General features: G+C 36.6%; 1 protein-coding gene across 1 annotated transcript in view; it reads left to right on the top strand.

Moving 5' to 3' along the window:
* JAK2 (Janus kinase 2) overlaps positions 1 to 19487 on the top strand; it is a 161089-nt gene that overhangs the window by 85158 nt on the left and 56444 nt on the right. The window contains exons 6-9 of the mRNA XM_049774261.1: positions 1074 to 1395; positions 3394 to 3513; positions 16770 to 16927; positions 19050 to 19161. Coding sequence (XP_049630218.1) covers positions 1074 to 1395; positions 3394 to 3513; positions 16770 to 16927; positions 19050 to 19161 — 712 coding nt within the window. The remainder of the gene's footprint in view (positions 1 to 1073; positions 1396 to 3393; positions 3514 to 16769; positions 16928 to 19049; positions 19162 to 19487) is intronic.

Genomic DNA, 19487 nt, shown 5'->3' with positions numbered 1-19487 from the left:
GGGAAGTTATCTGTGTTCAATATTTTATTTTGAAGCCTAGTAGGGGAGCTGGGCTGTTTTTCTGCCAGGAAGATGTTAGGTGTGAGTGGAGACTCCTGTGTGGTAGGATGTGTTGCATTAATTATTAATTATACAGTCCCAGTAGTGTATAGAGTGGATTGATGGTGGGCCCTTTCTTGGCCTTGTCTGGCCCGGCACTGGCAGCCCCTTAAGCTCCCAAGTCTGTTGATTCAGGGTGATGGCGAAGAAATGACCCACAGGCAGTCAGATGAAGTTTCGGGAGACATTAGCCTTAGTACAAGGCCCTAACCACCATGTGCATAATCCTCACATGGCCTTTAAACTAAGCTTTTTGAGCAGCCTCCTTCAGCTGCCCTCCATCTATCTTGCTGCCTCTGCCTCTCACCCCTTGCTGCATCTCCCCCTTCCCCCTCCCCCAGGCCACTCTTAATTACCAACCATAGACCTGTCCCAGCTGTGAGAGGTCTCACTCTCCAAGTGAGATAGGCAGGAAGTTGGGGTAGGGTAACAGGACAGAGTGGAGGCTTGGCCCAAACCCATTCTGAAAATAGTCCCAGAGTTTCCATTCATAGTCCAGTCCCACCCAAGAAGGTTCAGCTTCTCATATTATTTGAGTTTATTATTGAGTCTTGGAGCTGATCCTTTTCTTTAGAGGGTGTAAGGTGTGGCACTGGGCTGTTGTCATTCATGCCAAAAGAGGAATCTGCCCCTACTCATTCTGAGAATGCCTCAGAGGTATCAGTCCAGACCCAGAATATCGGGAATATCGGGAAAATTATTTTCTTTTGCAGCTTGGTTGAAATTTGAAAACAAACTTTTAGAAATTCCATTATTGACTGAACTATGCTTTTGTTTTATTAAGGATAGTTAATTAATATCTTGTAAACATTTATGGTAATTTTGGAATTTGTGTATATGTCAAGTTTTAGGTTTTATACTCTATTGATGGTTGTTTCCTTTCTCTGCTTGAGGAAAATGGTAACTTCTCTTTTAAATAAAAACTTCTCAATTTGTTTTGCTTTTCTGTGTGTGCACTTTTTCTTTATCCTTAGCTACAAGACTTTTTTACCAAAATGTGTGCGAGCAAAGATTCAAGACTATCATATTTTGACAAGGAAGCGAATAAGGTATAGATTTAGAAGATTTATTCAGCAGTTCAGCCAGTGCAAAGCCACTGCCAGAAACTTGAAACTTAAGTATCTTATAAATTTGGAAACTCTTCAGTCTGGCTTCTACACAGAACAATTTGAAGTAAAAGAACCGGGAAGAGGTCCTTCAGGTGAGGAGATTTTTGCAACCATTATAATAACTGGAAACGGTGGAATTCAGTGGTCAAGAGGGAAACATAAAGAAAGTGAGACACTGAAAGAACAGGTAATCCTTAATGATATGTTCTCATTTTTTATTATTTTAAGTAATATGACAATTTAAGCAAATTTACATTAGTATAAATTAGTATATTAATATATATTAAATATAGTATTTGCAATTATTTATTTGGTAGAAGTATTGAACAATGTAATACCATCAGGGTCTTTTGAATATTTTTATTATTAATTTATTTTAATATTTATTACAAAGTAATTATTAATGCTTTTTATTTTTGAATATGTTAAGAAAATACTTATTCTAAAAATTATTTTTTAAATTTTGTTTTTCTGTTATGCTTTTATAAATTTTAATAATATTAGACAATTATAAAATTTAATTAGATTTTTATTTTACTTGGACTTATGATAATATATACTTGCTAAATAATTTTGTTTTTATCCAGTTTGTATTATATGCTATAATTTGTTAATATTTACATTATTTTTAAACTATTATCAGATGTTATTTAAATTCTTCGCTAAGTTTTATTTTTTTGGGAATAGTTTCTATTAATTTTTTTTATCCTACAATAGTACCTGTATTTAAACACCATGATTAGAACATGTTTGTAGTTGCATTTAAATTATAAGAAATGAATACCCCCTCTTTACCAGTATAACCTTCCCATCACCAATGCTCCCCCTATCCCTTATCCCAGATCCTTGCCTGCATTCAAGACAGGCATACTACTTTTCTCACCCACTACCATTGTCATGATGGTTGTTAGTGTAGTTATTTCTCCAACTGCACTCACCACTCAAAAGAGTGGTACCTTAAGTGGTAACTTAATATCATGTCCATCCTTTCAACCCTCATCTCTAATGTCTCTGGATGTTATTACAATAATGTCTTTAATTTTTCTTAAAATCTATAGATGAGTAAGACTATTCCGTGTCTATCCCTTGCCCTCTAACTTATTTCACTCAGCATAATAGTTTCCATGTTCATCCATTTATAGGAAAATTTCATGACTTTATTTTTTTCCTGAAAATTGCATAGTATTCCATTGTATATATGTACCATAGTTACTTTAGCCACTCATCTGTTGTTGGGCACCTGGGTTGTTTCCAGATTCTGGCTATTATAAATAGTGCTACAATGACACAGACATTTTTGTATTGTGTTTTTGTGTCCCTAGGGTATATACCTAGGAGTAGTATAGCTGGTTCATGTGGGAGCTCAATTTCCAGTTTTTTTGAGGAATCCCCCTATTGTTTTCCAGAAATGCTGGACTAGATTGGATGGCATTCCCAAAAGCTATGAATGGAAGTTCCTTTCTCCCCACATCCCAGCCAGTACTGATTGTTCTTGTTCTTTGTGATGTGTGTCGGTCTCTGAGGCATGAGATGGTATCTCATTACTCATTGTTGTTTTAATTTACATCTCCCTGATGATTAGTGATGTGGAGTATTTTTTATGTGTCTTTTGGTCATTTATGTAATCTTCTTTTAGGAAGTATTTATTTATTTATTTCTTCCCATTTTTCCTATTAATTTTGATTTGATAAAGGTTTCTATAATATACTTAGATTCCTGTTACCCTTTAATATCTTAAGTCATTTAAACTAACTTTTAATTAGTTGAAATTAAATGTAGGGGCCAGAGAGATAGCACAGAGGTAAGGTGTTTGCCTTTCATGAAGAAGGACAGTGGTTCAAATCCCGGTGTCCCATATGGTCCCTCGAGCCCGCCAGGAGCGATTTCTGAGCGTAGAGCCAGGGTTGACCCCTGAGCACTGCTGGATGTGACCCCCCCCCAAAATTTTTAATTTATTTACTAGGTTCCTGATACCCTTTAATTTTTTAGTCATTTTAAACTAATTTTTAAGTCAAGAAAGATATGGTATATTCTCTAGATTAGCTTATGGGGTAGGGATCCAATTAATGTTTATCTATTGATATTAATACATTTTATTTGAGGAATTTGGATGTTATCTTAACATTAGTCTTCTTATCCTTCCATAAATTCTACTTTTATTAAATTTAAATTTTTTTAATTACAGGATTTACAGTTATATTGTGATTTTCCTGATATTATTGATGTCAGTATTAAACAGGCAAGCCAAGAAAGCTCAAATGAAAGCAGAATTGTAACTATCCATAAGCAAGATGGGAAAAATCTGGTAAGTTTGCTTAATAATTTATTAATGGTTAAATCTTAGAGTTATCAGAAATAAGTTTTTCAAGATCTTAGTATCAAAGTTTTCTTGTAACCATTTTGATTTAAATTTTGAAGGATAGCTCAAAGCACATATTGTCATTTTAGTAAACTTATAAAAATTATATCTACCTTTTACAATCATTCTAAACATTGTATATTTCTCCTATTTTATGGTGATCAAAGCTCTCTATTCCAGTGAAAAAATGTTTTTCATCCATGTCAGCAAATTTCATGACTTTCATTGTTTCTATGTACCATATTTTTGTTATCCAGTCATTCTCGAACACTCAACCTGTTTTCAGATTTTTACTACTGTGGATAGTGCTGCAAAGACATGGGAGAGCAAATATCTTTTCTATATTTTGTTTTTGGGGTGTTGGGGTATACTCAAAAAAGTGAAGGTTCAGTATCAAATAGATGCTCAATTTGTAGAATTTATGTTTCTATTCTTTTCTTTTTCTTTTTACTAATTTCTAGATTTATTTTATTTTAAATTATTATCGTTATTTAAGCACTATGATTACAAACATGTTTGTAGTAGGGTTTCAGTCATAAAAAAGTACACCTTCTTCACCATTGCAACCTTCTCATTATCAGTGTTCCCCAGCTTCCTCTTTTCCCATCCCTTTAAGACAGGCATTCTATTTCTCTCACTCATTACCATTGTCATGATAGTTGTTGGTGTAATTATTTCTCTAACTGCATTTACCAATCTGTGTGGTAAGCTTCATATCATGGCCTCGTCCCTTCAAACCCCATCTTTATTGTCTCTGGGTTTTATTACCATACTGTCTTTTATTTTTTCTATATTCCACAGAGGAGTGAAACTCTTCTGTGTCTGTCACTCCCCCTCTGACTCATTTTATTCAGCATAATAGTTTCCGTGTCCATCTATGTATAGGAAAATTTCATGACTCCATTTTTCCTAACAGCTGCCTAGTATTCCATTGTGAATATGTACCAAGTTTCTTTAGCCACTCATCTGTTGTCGGACATTTGGGTTGCTTCCAGATTCTGGCTATTGTAAATGATGCAACAATGAACATAGGCATGCAGAGGCATTTTTGTATTGCATTTTTGTGTTCCTAGGGTATATCCCTAGGAGTGGTTGGTATAGCTGGATCATATAGGAGCTCAATTTCCAGTGTTTTGAGGAGTCTTTATATTATTTTCTAGAAAGGCTGGACTAGACAGCATTCCCACCAGCAGTGAATGAGAGTTCCTTTCTCCCACATCCCAGCCAGCACTGATTGTTCTTGTTCTTTGTAATGTGTGCCAGTCTCTGTGGCATGAGATGGTACCTCATTTTTGTTTTGATTTGCATCTCTGTGATGATTAGTGATGTGGAGCATTTTTTCATGTGTCTTTTGGCCATTTGTGTTTCTTCTTTGAGGAAGTGTTTCTTCGTTTCTTCCAATTTTTTGATAGAGTTAGATTTTTTTTTTGTTATTAAGTCCTGTCAGTTCCTTGTATATCTTAGATGTTAGCCCTTATCTGATGGATATTGGGAGAATAGTTTCTCCTATTTTGTGCATGGCCCTTGTATTCTATTCACTGTTTCCTTTGAGACACAGAAGTTTTAAAGTTTAATTTAGTTCCATTTGTTTATCTCTGCTTTTACTTGCTATTTGGACAGTGCTTAAAGAAGCCTTTAGTGTCAGTGTCATGGAATGTTTTACTTATGATGTCTTCTATATACCTTATGATTCCAGTATTAATACCAAGGTCTTTCATCTATTTTGATTTGACCTTTGTGCATGGTGTTACATGGAAGTCTAAGTTCACTTTTTTTCATGTGGCCATCTAGTTGTTCCAATACTACTTGTTGAAGAGGCTTTTCTTGCTCTTTCTGCATTTCTTGCCCCTTTATCAAGGATTAATTGATAATATATCTGGGAAACATTCTCTGAATACACAAATCTTTTACATTGATCTGAGGATCTATTTTTATCCAATACCATGCTGTTTTAATGGCTATTGCTTTGTAATACAATTTTTTTGTAATACAATTTTAAATAGGGGAAAGTGATGCCTCCAGTCTTCTTTTTCCTCGTTGCTTTAGCTATTTGTGGGTGTTTATTGTTCCAGATAAATTGCAGGAGTATTTAATCTACTTTTTTGAAGAATGTGTCATTGGTATCCTTAGAGGAATTGCATTAAATATGAGCAGTGGGGAAGGCAGAGAGCCCATGTTACTTGCTTTTAAGTGACCAGCACTAGGCATGAAGGCAGTGGCCAGACCTTAGCTTAGTTTTAAGTGAGTATAGTAACTGGCTTCCCATTCCCTGTTGATTTTTAAAAGATAGCACAGAGAGAAGTTCTTCTAGTTCTTTTCTTGCCCTTGAGGTTTCACCTTGACTCTACATCGCAAATTAGGTCAGTTCTCTTTGTATCAAACTTGGAGCCTCAAAAGAATTTTCAGCCAAATCTAGTCTTGGTTATCTTGACTAAGTTTCCAGATGATCCTGTCCACAATAGCTCCAAAGGATGAAGACTGCCTTAGTCACTTTCTGACTGGCAAGCTCTTAGATTTTAGGACTTCAGCTTCAAGTTCCTCCAGAGGCAAGAACTGCGTTTTCCCCATGTCATGTTTCTTAGGGTGCCTGGCAGGTATCTGTGCCCTGTGAAGTACTTAGTACCTATGTTTGGGGTCATACACTGGAAAATTATCCCTGAAAGACTGGTTTTGAGTCTATAAAGTTTCTAAGCTGCTGTTTATTCCTGAAGATATGTATCCTACCTTCAAACCTGAATGTAAGTCTGCCTGGATGAAGTACTTTTCTTTTTTTTTTTTTTTTTTTGCCACATCTGGTGACACTCAGGGGTTACTCCTGGCTATGCACTCAGAAATTGCTCCTGGCTTGAGGGACCTTATAAGAAGCTAGGGGATCGAACCCAGGTCCATCCTAGGCTAGCGCCAGCAAGGCAGACACCTTACCACTTCGTGCCACCACTCTGCCCTGGATGAAGTACTCTTGATGATGCATTAATTTCATTGAGTTTCATTACTATATCCTCCCATTGCCTTTTGGCCTTTTGGGTTTTCTGATGACAAATGTAAGTCTTAGGAATACTCCTTTAAATGTAATATCTCTTTTTGATCTTGCTGCTTTCTTATTTTTTTATCTTTTTTTAATATAAATTTTTATTTAAGCACCAGGATTACAAACGTGATTGTAGCTGGTTTTCAGTCATACAGAACATTCCCCTTCACCAGTGCAATATTCCCACCACCAATGCCCCCCATCCTCCTTCCCATCCCCTGCCAGAATTCGAGACACATAGGCATTTTACTACAGTTATATATATATATATATATATAAGTTTAGTAACCTGTTTTTGTTTCTTTTTTTCTTAAAGGCTAAGCATTAAAAAAATACAGTAGTAACAGTGTGAGAGTGGCAATCACCATTGTTTGCATAGGCCCAGCAAAAGATGGGGAAAATGGAGAAAAAGCCTAGGCCTAATTACAAGGAAGCCTCACCCCTGAAGTTTTCTGACATAAGACCAACTCTGGGCTCCAGGCATTCCAGGCTGCCCAACCCCTGAGTCATTCTCCATGGTCCCAGTGAAACTTTTTTGCACATTAGCTGTTGCTGGTGCCAGGTTCCTGTAGTTAAAGATTCTGGTTTTTGCGCATTTTCTTCATCAAGTCAGGTTGATGTGGAGCGTCCTCTAGTTTCACTTCACCATTAGATGAGGAGACACCAGCCCTGAAAGCAGGTTGTTGTTGTTGTTGATAAGTAATCTGGGTGTTAAGAGAGCAATCTTTGGAGTGAGTCAATGCCAGAGCAGTGGTAGGGTCTTCCCTGGCAGAGGTTTACTTTCTGGTAATATTATAGAAAACTGTGGTTGTTTTCAGAGATTGTATCCATGGTTCAGGGGTGTATAGGCAAGGCTCATTCTTCTGAGGGCTGAGCCAAGTTATTATGCCAATGTTCAGGGTATAAGGCCTAGCTGCATTACAAAATTTGTGTTCCCATCTCCATTAGATAAGAACTTGTTTGTATCATGTAATATTTTCCCATTTTAATGTGCCTATGCAAAAGAGGATCAATGCCACAAGGTATTACATGAATTCTATACAGAGAGACTCTTTTATCAGAATTCCTTATTGAACAGATACCAAAGGGGAGAAAAAAACAGACAATAAACAGTGGGCAAAATTGTCACTATATAAGATGATATTCAAAAAGAGTTATAGATGTTAAGAGAATGCATCTAAGATATACAAAGGAGAAACGCATGTCCGTTTTATGTCTTTAGAAATAGTTTGGGGTCAGCTAACATCATGTGTGAAGGTAAAATCCAAATGGATTAAAGACCTCGATATCAGACCTGAAACCATAAGGTATATAGAACAACACGTAGGTATAACACACCATGACATTGAGACTAAAGGCATCTTCAAGGAGGAAACTGCACTCTCGAAGCAAGTGAAAGCAGAGATTAACAGATGGGAATATATTAAGCTGAAAAGCTTCTGCACCTCAAAGGAAATAGTGCCCAGGATACAAGAGCTACCCACTGATTGGGAGAAACTATTCACCCAATACCCATCATATAAGGGGCTAATCTCCAAAATTTACTGGGCACTGACAGAACTCTACAAGAAAAAAACATCTAATCCCATCAGAAAATGGGGAGAAAAAATGGACAGACACTTTGATAAAGAAGAAATAGAAATGGCCAAAAGACACATGAAAAAATGCTCCACATCACTAATCATTAGGGAGATGCAAATCAAAACCACTATGAGGTACCACTTCACACCACAGAGATTGGCACACATCACAAAGAATGAGAACAAGCAGTGTTGGCGGGGATGCAGTGAGACAGGAACTCTTATCCACTGCTGGTGGGAATGCCTTCTGGAGAGCAATAGGAAGATTTCTCCAAAAAAACTGTAAATTGAGCTCCCATACGATCCAGCTATATACCACTCCTAGGAAAATACCCTAGGAACACAAAAATACAATACAAAAACCTCTTCCTTATACCTATATTCATTGCAGCACTATTTACCATAGCAAACTCTGGAAACAACCAAGATGCCCTTCAACAGAAGAATGGCTAAAGAAACCGTGGTACATTTTGGTACACAATGGAATATTATGCAGCTGTCAGGAGAGATGAAGTCATGAAATTTTCCTATACATGGATATACTTGGAATCTATAATGCTGAGTGAAATAAGTCAGAGAGAGAAAGATGGAGAATGGTCTCACTCATCTGTGGGTTTTAAGAAAAATGAAAGACATTTCTCAACAATTTTCAGAGACAAAAGAGAGGAGGGCTGGACATTACAGCCGACCTCATGAACCTCACCACAAAGAGTGATGAGTTTAGTTAGAGAAATAACTACATTGCAAACTGTCCTAACAATGAGAATATATGAGGGAAATAGAAAGCCTGTCTAGAGTACAGGTAGGGGTGGGGAGGGGAGGAGGGATATTTGGATCATTGGTGATGGGAATGTTACACTGGTGATGGGGGGGTGTCATCTTATATGACTGAAACCCAACCACAATCATGTTTGTAACCAAGGTGTTTAAATAAAAAATATTAAAAAAATTTATATGAAATATATAGATTTTTGAGGTTTTATATTTCTATTAAAATATTTGAATTTTTAATTACCAGCATACTTATAACTAGCACATACAAAATAAATCAATTATTTAACATGGGAAAAAAAGAAATAGTCGGGGGTTAGGGTGTTGAGTCCGGGTGTTGGTTTGTGATTTGGCCACCTGGAGGCTGTTGCAAAGGACTCCTAGCAGTCCCATATCAGGAATGTCTATGAGTTGAGGTTTCTCAGAGACTGAGTATGATAGCAAGCACAGGTACACAGTAAAGGAAGATGGAGGGCAGGAGGCCGCTGGGAGTAGATTAATAGGAACAGAGTATTGATTTCTTCTCAGGGTAAGATTCTTGTTTTTCACTTTAGGACAGTGGTCCTCAAACTATGGCCCACGGGCCACATATTGTATTTGAATCTGTTTTGTTTCTTCATTGCAAAATAAGATATATGCAGTGTGCATAAGAATTCGTTTTAAGTTTTGTTTTTACTATAGTCAGACCCTCCAATGGTCTGAGGGACAGTGAACTGGCCCCCTGTTTAAAAAGTTTGAGGACCCCTGCTTTAGGAGCTGGCTGGAAGCTGGCTTGAGTGAGGATAGATCTGCTGCTTCATAAGGAGCAAAGAACTGAGGGTAAAAATAGTTAAATGTGGGGTAATAGGCATTGGGGTGAGAGTAAAGGACTATACATGAACTTGGAAGGTGATGGAGCCAATGGGGTAAGGAAAGTATACAATGTTGACATTATTTATATTGGAAACATAGATAATACCATATGGTATCCTATTAAACTATAATTTACCATGCAGTTTGGAAATGGACATTGGTGGGAGGAAAGTTGCCAGTGAATTTCCCAAAAAAGCCCTATTTTGCAGGGTGGGGTTTTGGGAAGGCCTGAGAGTAAGGCCTTCCTCTCCCGGAGTGGGAGAGAGAAAGCTAGTTCCCTAGTTGTGCTGGAGGCCAGGAGTTTGGCAGCCTGCTCCCACCCCATTTGTGCAGGGTGGGGCTTCGGGAAGACCTGGGGGCCCCTTTAAGCTGCTCTCTGGGAACCATCTTGCTGGCACCCTGGGCCGGGTCCCAGAGAAGCCCTGGAGTTCCAAGAGGAAGAAGAGGGAAGTCTATTGGTGGGGAGGCCGAGCCCCACAGTCTTCCCTAGGCTTGGCAAAAGAGGCTCTTGCTGCTTTCAGTACTCCATCCCTATCATGGGATTCATCATTATGACTAGCATATGTCTTGGGGTGCTTTTCTTTGGTTCTCCTTTGCCTGGTACTCTTCAGGCATGTTTAGTTGCTTGCTCTATGAGTTTCTCTGCAATAATGTCCTTGATTTATGGTACTTCGTGAGAGTTTTCTTTCTGTATCTCTTGGACTGCATTGATTCTTATGTTGTTTCTGTTTAGTTTATCATAGACTTCTGTTTTCATCTGTTCCATTCTTTGAGGACTTTTCCCATCATTTGATTGTGTGCTTTGAGGCTCTTTTTCAACCTCTTTTGTTGTATGGAGTTGCTATTCATCTCATCTTCCAGCTCACTGATTTTGTCTTCAGCTGCCGTTTACTCTGTTGGATAGGTTTTCCAATGAGGTTTTTATTTCTTCTACCAAGATTTCAGCCCTGTTATTTCACTTTGAAGTTTTCTTATTTCTACTGACAGATCTTCATGATTCTTATTTGTGGCAGGTTCAGTTAGTTCCATGCTTTTTTGAGTTCTGTGAACATCTTCCATATTTCTTTTCTAAAGTCCTTACCTGAGAGGCTACATAAGTGTTGGGTACTTTTCGGATCCTTGGAGCTATCATTTTTGTTTTCTAAGCATGGTGGAGATCTGAGTGGTTTTCACATTGTCACAGTTGTAGTGTGATGTTTTCTATGTCTTGTGCTGGTGTTTCTTTACTAGGAGGATTGTGAAGCTGCATAGAAGAATGCAAAGCAGGTGCTCCACTGACTTTTTCCTTGGATCCTGCTCTTTCCGGTCACTGCCAATGAGCATCTGGGTCCCCAAACTGCAGGGTCTGCTGCTGAGGCCTCTTGTCTTTGGAACATAGGTCCACAGCTCTCCAGCAGACGGTTTTACTAGTGTTAGAAGCATCAGCAGATTTTTCAGAAACAGGTAGCCTGAGAACAAAAATGAAGTTTAAAAGCTGGCTATTTGTATTTTTTGTTGTTGCTGTGTTTTGGTTTTTGGGTCATACCCAGCGATGCTTGTGGGTTACTCCTGGCTCTGTGCTCAGAAATCGTTTCTGGCAGGCTCAGGGGACCAAATGAGATGCAAAGGATTCGGATCACTATCCTTCTGCATGCAAGGCAAACACCCTACCTCCATGCTATCTCTCCAGCCCCACTATTTGTATTTTTAATGAGGTTTCTCTTCATCTTGTCTCCCTATTTTTATTTGGTGGGGGGGCACACCTGGTAGAAATCGAGTTATTCTTGGCTCTGTGTTCAGAAATAACTTCTGGCACACTCAAGAGACCATATGGATGCCAGGGATCAAACTTAGGTTGGGTGTGTGCAAGGTAAATTCCCTACATGCTGTGCTATTATTGCTCAGTCTCCCTCCCCATTTTTTGATGGGATTGGATGTTTTTTTTTTTTTTGTTTTTTTTTTTTTTGTTTTTTGGGCCACACCAGGCGGTGCTTAGGGGTTACTCCTGGCTGTCTGCTCAGAAATAGCTCCTGGCAGGCACGGGGGACCATATGGGACACCGGGATTCGAACCAACCACCTTTGATCCTGGATCAACTGCTTGCAAGGCAAACACCGCTATGCTATCTCTCCGGGCCCTGGATTGGATGTTTTTATCTTGCAAAGTTCTACCAGTCCCTTATATATATCTTTGATACTGACTCCTTATCAATTATGTATCGAGTAAATAATTTTTCTTAATTCTTGTGTTGTTTTTGTATTGTTTGTTTTCTTTGAGATGTTAAAGCTGCCTAATTTATTGGCATTTCAATTGTTTATCTTTTTTCCACTTGCTTGATTAGTGTTGTTTTATCCTTAGCTTCAATGTGATAGACAGTTCTGATTCCATTTTTCTCTTTGTAGCTTATGGATTCAAGTTTGATATATAATCCATTTTGATTTGTCTTTTGTGCATGGCATTATAAAGAGGTCTGAGGTTTTTGTTTTTGTTTTTGTCTGTAGATGACTAGCTTTCCCAGCACCACTTGTTGAAAAGATTTCATATATTTTTCCTTTTGTCAAAGATTAACCTGAGGGTCTCTTTCAGGTGACTTAACTCTATTTTACTGATCTGTCTTTATGCCACTACCATGCTATTTTATTTTATTTTATTTATTGGTTTTGGGGGCATACCTGGCAGCGCTCAGGAGTTACTACTGGCTTTGAGCTCAGAAATCGCTCCTGGCAGGCTCAGTGGACCATCAAACTCAGGTCAGGAATTAAATCCAGGTCCATCCTTGGTTGTCCCATGCAAATGCCCTATTGCTGTGCTATCACTCTAGCCCCTGCCATGCTATTTTACTGACAAATGTTTTGTATAGTTTGAAGTTGGGAAAATGATGCCTCCTATATTCTTTTTTGGATTTTTTTAACTATTCAGGAATGTTTATTTGTTCTATATGAATTTCGAGAGTGTTTGATCTATTTCTCTGAAAAAAAATGTGTGGGTATCTCTATCAGAATGGATTGAATTTGTACAATGCTTTAGAGAGTATTGCACTTTGATGGCATTAATCTTCCCAATTCATGAGCAAGGGATTTGTTTCCATTTCCTCGTGTCCTTTTTTATCTCTTGAAATAGTGTTGTATGCTTTTCTTTGAATTAGTCTCACTTTTTAGTTAAGCTGTTTCCAAGGTATTTGATTTTCTGAGTCATAATTGTGAATGTTACTGTTTTTAATCTCTCATTTCATTATTTGCATATAAGAAAGGCATGGATTTTACATATTAATTTTGTAGCCCGTCATGCTAAAAGTCTATTATTTCTAGAAGCTTTTATGTAGATTTTCAGAGTTTTCTAAATATAGTATGTTATCCACTAATGGTGAGAGCTTACTTTTTTCCTTTGCTATCTTGATCCCTTAGTACCTTTGTTTCTATTAATTGCTATGGGAAGTACTTCAGTACCGATAGACTAGAAGTGGTGAGAGTGTACAGCCTTCTCTTATTTTAGAGGGAATGCTTTTACTGTTCCCTATTTAATGTAACATTTGTTGTGGGATTGCACTAAATGGTTTGAGTATACTGAGAAAAGTTTCTTTATTTGCCATTTTGTTGAGAGGGTGTTTGTATTTTATCATGAATGGGTGTTGGATCTTGAAAAACACTTTCTCTTCAACTATTGATATGATCATGTGATTTGTATTTTCTTTTATTGATAGGGTATATTACATTTATTGACTTGCATATTTTTTAAACCAGTCTCATATCCTTGGGATGAACACCACGTGGTTATGTTTTATGTTGTTGGATTCTGTTTATTTGTATATTTTTGAGATATTTGCATCTGTGTTATCATGAAAGCATCCTGTAATTCTTTTTTGTTATGTGGTGTCTCTGTCTTTGTTATCAGTGATGCTCATGGGTTACTCATTGCTATACACTTGAAATTACTCCTGGCAGTGCTCAAAATCTTTTGGGATGTTGAGGATTGCACCTTGTTTAGATACACGCAAGGAAAATACCTTACCTGCTGTATTATCTTCCAGTCCTTACTCTAAATTTTATTTTATTTTGAAAGAGGGCCTCACTTGGTGATGTTCTGGGTTTCTGGCTCCTAGTGTGTTTGAGCGTGGCAGGTATTGAACCTAGGTTGGCCACATTCAATGCAAATGCCCTACCCACTGTACTATCTTTCTGGCCTGTTCTAAGTTTTATGATTTCCTTCCTTCTGACTTCTTTGGATTCATTTTCTTGGTCATTTTCTAGTTTCTTAAGTTGTGTAGTCAAGTTATTTATCTGGGCCCTTTCTTCCTTCCTTATGAATGCTTGCATGAGTATGAATTTTTCTCTCAAAACTACTTTTGTTGTGTTCTACAACAGTCTGGTAGGTTGTGGCCTCATTCCTGATTGTTTCCAGGAATATTTTAACTTCCTCTTTGATTTTCTGTCTACCCACTGGTTGTTCAATAATGAGCTATTTCATTTCCAGGTGTTTGAATTGTTTCTTCATTTTCGTTTGTGATCAAGTTTTTTTCAGTGCAGCATGATCTGAAAAGATAGTTTCTATTCTTTTGACTTTATGAAGGTATGCTTTGTATTCCAACATGTGGTTTATTTCAGAGAATCTATCATATACATTGGAGAATAATGTGTATTTAGACTTTTGAGAATGAAAAGTATATCTACTAAACCCCTTTCCCATTTTTCCTTCAAAGTAAGTATTTGCTTACTGAGTTTTATTCTAGTTGATCTCCAAGAGGTTACAGAGTGCTGCTGAAATTCCAACTACTGTGTTGTTATTAATATATTTCTTAAAGTCTATTAACAGGTATTTTTGTTTGTTTGGTTTTTGGCCCATACCCAGTGGCACTCGGTTTTTATTACTGGCTCTGCACAAAGAAATTACTCCTGGCAGGCTCAGGGGACTATGTGGGATGCCTGGAATTGAACCCAGGTCAGCTGTTTGCAAGGCAAATGCCATACCCACTGTGCTGTTGCAGTGTTTAAAGTATTTTGCTGGTCCCTCATTAGGTAATATTGGACTGTAAGTTCTTTCTGATGTACGTACATATCCCTTAATTACTAAATTATGACCTTTACTATATCTTATAAACTTTTCAACCGGATGCCTATGTTGTCTGATATTAGGATGGTAGTAGCCTTTTTTTGTATTTTGGGCAACACCCAGCTTATGATCAGGAGTTACTTTTGACTCTGCATTCAGGAATCATTCCTGGTGGGCGCAGGGGACCAGGTGGGATATGAGGGATCAAACTCAGGTCAGCTGTGTGCAAGGAAGTGAAGCATGAAGAAGTGAAGAAATGTACACTTCCTGTGCTTCATGGGGATCCTGACCTAGGATGAGAGATGCCAATTCTGAATCATAAATAGGGCCCAATGCCATGATGTCTGAGTTTCATGGGACCAGAACTGGGCAAAACTAAGTTGGGGTGTCTTGCAGTCTTCACTATGTTCTTGAATTTTGTGGGATACTAATTGGGAGGGTGAAATGGCAATCGTGAGTCATAATCAGGACATGACCCTGATACTGTGATGCCTCAGTTTCTTCAATTTTTACAGTAAATTACATTTATAAAAGCATCTCATTGGAGCAGAGCCATAGCGCAGTGAATAGGGCATTTGCATGTGGCTGACTGAGTTTAATTCTCAGCATCTCAGATGGTTCCCCCAAGTCTGCCAGGGTGATTTCTAAGTGCTGAGCCAGGAGTAAGCCCTGAGCACCACCACACACCACCATGTGTGCCTCCCCCCCAAAGTATCTCAGATAATACATAGATTTAGGAGATTCGTACATTATCTATGGATCTACAGTTTGAGTGATTAAGCCACATTAAAGTGTGAGCCACTATAGTTACATGACAATATCAACATATTAAGGGAAAATATCTTAATCTGAAATTTTTAAGTAAATTACATGTCTACTTACAGATCACATTTAAGCTACCATTAGTATGATAGTTACAGTGCTCCTAACTTTTATGTACTTGCAAGAGCATTTTGAAGTTTTTTTTAAACTGAATTTATAAATTTTTGGTAACTGAATCCTAGTTATTACTTTTTCTGATATCATAAATGGGGCTTTTTATATAACCTATATTATGTTTTTGTATATATGAAAACTATTTGGATATGCTGCAATCTAAATGAATTATTTTCCTTTAGTTGTTTTCTTTCAACTATAACAATCATATAATCAAATAGTTTTTTTCCTCCTACTTTCTAATTTCTGTATTCATGTACGTAACTTATGACCTATTTGTGCTCACTAAGTAACTATAATATTATACAGTTAAATAATGGGATTTCTAATTTTATTCTAGACTTTAGAAGTAGTTTGCTTTAGTACTTTTACATTAAATAAGACATTGAATTTTAGGCTAATTATATCTTTACTTATGACATAACTATAGCAATACGTTAAATTATTTCAGTTTTAGTTATTGCTAACTTTAACAGTATATATATTTGTTGTATAAAAGTAAACATTCATTTCTACTTATTATAAACTTTTTATCAGACTGTAGATTTCTAAATACAGTAACTGGCATATTTGTCTATTTAAGGGTAATGGACAATATAATGATCGTAACAGTGGATGTAGAATGAACTATAACTGGAAAGGTATGAGGATCCTATAATCAAAAGGGACTTAAATATGACATAAAAATTGTAATTTAGGGCCGGAGAGATAGCATGGAGGTAAGGCGTTTGCCTTTCATGCAGAAGGTCATCGATTCGAATACCGGCGTTTCATATGGTCCCCCGTGCCTGCCAGGAGCAATTTCTGAGCATGGAGCCAGGAGTAACCCCTGAGCACTGCCGGGTGTGACCCAAAAACCACACACACAAAAAAAATTTTAATTTAAACCGCATAATTGGGAGTATATAAAGAAAATATAGGATAATTGCTTATCAACCTAGTATAAAATATTTTTTAATGGAACCTGCAGCTTTTAAAATTATACTTGTTTCTTTTTTTTATCTGTTTAGGAAATTGAACTACTTTCACTAAGAGAAGCTTTGTCCTTTGTGTCATTAATTGATGGATATTATAGATTAACTGCAGATGCACATCATTATCTTTGTAAGGAAGTTGCACCTCCAATGGTTCTTGAGAATATACAAAGCAACTGTCATGGCCCAATTTCGTAAGTAATACTGATTTTTAAAGTGATCTTGTAAGTAAATGAGATACCTATAAGAAAATATATGTAGATCTTAGTAAAAAGGATTATTTTATTTATTTATTCATTTTTGGTCACACTCAGCAGTGCTCAGGGGTTACTCCTGGCAGGCTTGGGGGACCCTATGGAATGCCGGGATTCGAACCTGCATGCAATCTATACTATACCTTCGGCGCCGTATTATTTTATTTTGACTTAAGTTTTATTTTGTTGGTTGGTGGGTTCTCTCCCTATTAATGCTTAGTAGTAGAAAGGTTACTACTTGAGATACTAATGGAATTCAGGAATTTGATCTGACAGTGTGGTGTTCACCACAATGCCCACCACAGTGCTCATGGCCACTATGGCTGCGCCCTGCAGTTCTTGAGGACTATAGAATATCCAGATTGAAAGTTGGGCTTCTTGTGTGAAAGGCATTTACAAAAACATTCCAGTTCTGTTTATTTTAAAGCAGAGGTCTTTTTACAAACATTATATTTTAATTAGTTTCATTTATGAAATAAATGCCATCTCTATTATAATATGATAGTTTTAAGTTGTATATGTTTTACATTTAGTTGATAAGGTATGTAATTTTTGTTTATGAAAAATAGTTATGTTTTTTTGTACTTCAGATGCTACAGTTGAGCCACAATTCAGAATTGGTAGTCATCATTATTTTTGATATGCAATTTTTTCAAGTCATATGTTTATATGTGCTATTTATTATTTCTATTTAGTATTTTCTGCAGTGATGAACTTGACATTGTTATTCATCTGTGCTGTTTAATACAGTAGCCACTAAACATATGTGCCTAGTATAGTTATTTATTTAATTTTAATGACCCGACCTAAGCAGTGATATGTGGCTCTTAGGAACCTTATTGACCTTCACAATTGTAGACCTTTTATAGGAAGAGCTCACTATCCTGTTTAAGATCTTTTGAGCCATAGCCCCATTTATCTTTAATACAAAACACACTGCAGGGAGAAAAAAATCAAGTGGTGATTTTTTTTGGGTGGAGGGGGGCTTAGGTCATATCTGGCAGCGCTCAGATGTTACTCCTGGCTCTGTGCTCAGAAATTGCCCCTGGCAGGCACGGGGGACCATATGGGATTCCGGGATTTGAACCATCGTTCTTCTGCATGCAAGGCAAACGCATTACCATGCTGTCTCTCTGGCCCCGTACAGTGCTTTTTATCCACATCTACCCTTTATTAAATATATGAGAAAAATTTTCCTGGTAGTTTATTAGAATGTTTACTACTTTAGAATTCAATGATGGACAATTTACAATTTTTTTTAAAAGACTTTTACTGTTAACTCATTCATTTTCCATCATCTATTCTAGAATTCTTTCATTTATTTATAGAACCTTTATTAATACAATATTAACACTATGGATGAAACATTAACTTATATAGAATATTTAGTGAACATATAGCTGATACTAATTTATATTGTATATAATATTAAAAATAATTTAATATAAAAGATGTAAAAATGGTAAAATAAAATATATATGAAGAATAAATACAATAAATTATTTATATTTTAAAAAGTGAAACAGAGATGAGCCTGCTTTCATGATTTACTTTTTCTTTCAAAATTGACAGTTTTAGTAAACCAAAAATAGCAAAATTTAAAAACCTGTAGCTTTTGTCTTTAGCATGAAGTTCTTCATTAAATTTTACAGTAGTGCACTTAAATTTTGATTTAGTCGTTTTTATATTTGGGACTATGTCTTTTATGATATATTGTTTCTATATAAGTAGATAAAATTCAGTTAAAATTTTAATAAATTAAATGAAATTTAATGTAAAAGGAAATTTTTAAGAGAATGATTTAAAAATATGAAACTGTAATCATAAGACAGGAATACAAAGGAATAAATTGTTCTTGTGATTTTGTTTTATACTTTTTTGAAAACAGTATAATTAATTTGTTTTGGTTTGAACTTGCTGCAATATAGCTTGGTCCTTTAACTTTTTTTCTTGCACGATCACGCTGTAAATAGTGTACTGAATGATACTAAATATTGCAAAAGTCTTGTTAACTTGAAATGGTGCTTTAATGTTATTATTCAAATTACTGCCTTATTTTTAGAATGGATTTTGCCATCAGTAAACTGAAGAAAGCAGGTAATCAGACTGGACTATATGTACTTCGCTGCAGTCCTAAGGATTTTAATAAATATTTTTTGACTTTCGCTGTTGAGGTTAGTATGACACATTAATGATAACTTTCCCTCCATGTTTCTCAGGCATATTTCCTTTATTCATACTGAATTGTTGCTCTGAATATGATAACTAATAATTCCTAATTTATCTTAGAGATTCTCTGTAAACAAGAAAGAATTCTAAGAATTTTTAAAAATACAAAATAAGGGCCAGAGTAGTAGCACAGTGGTAAGGTGTTTGCCTTGCACGCGGCTGACCCAGGATAGATGTGGGTTAGATTGTTGGCATCCCATATGGTCCCCTGAGCCAGGAGTGATTTCTGAGCACAGAGCCAGGAGTAATCCCTGGACACCACCAGATTCGA

Source organism: Suncus etruscus, chromosome 1 (genome assembly GCF_024139225.1).
Source record: "Suncus etruscus isolate mSunEtr1 chromosome 1, mSunEtr1.pri.cur, whole genome shotgun sequence".
In the NCBI taxonomy this organism is placed as follows: Eukaryota; Metazoa; Chordata; class Mammalia; order Eulipotyphla; family Soricidae; genus Suncus; species Suncus etruscus.
Note: the sequence above shows the minus strand (reverse complement) of the source record. Positions and strands in the feature narration are given on the sequence as shown.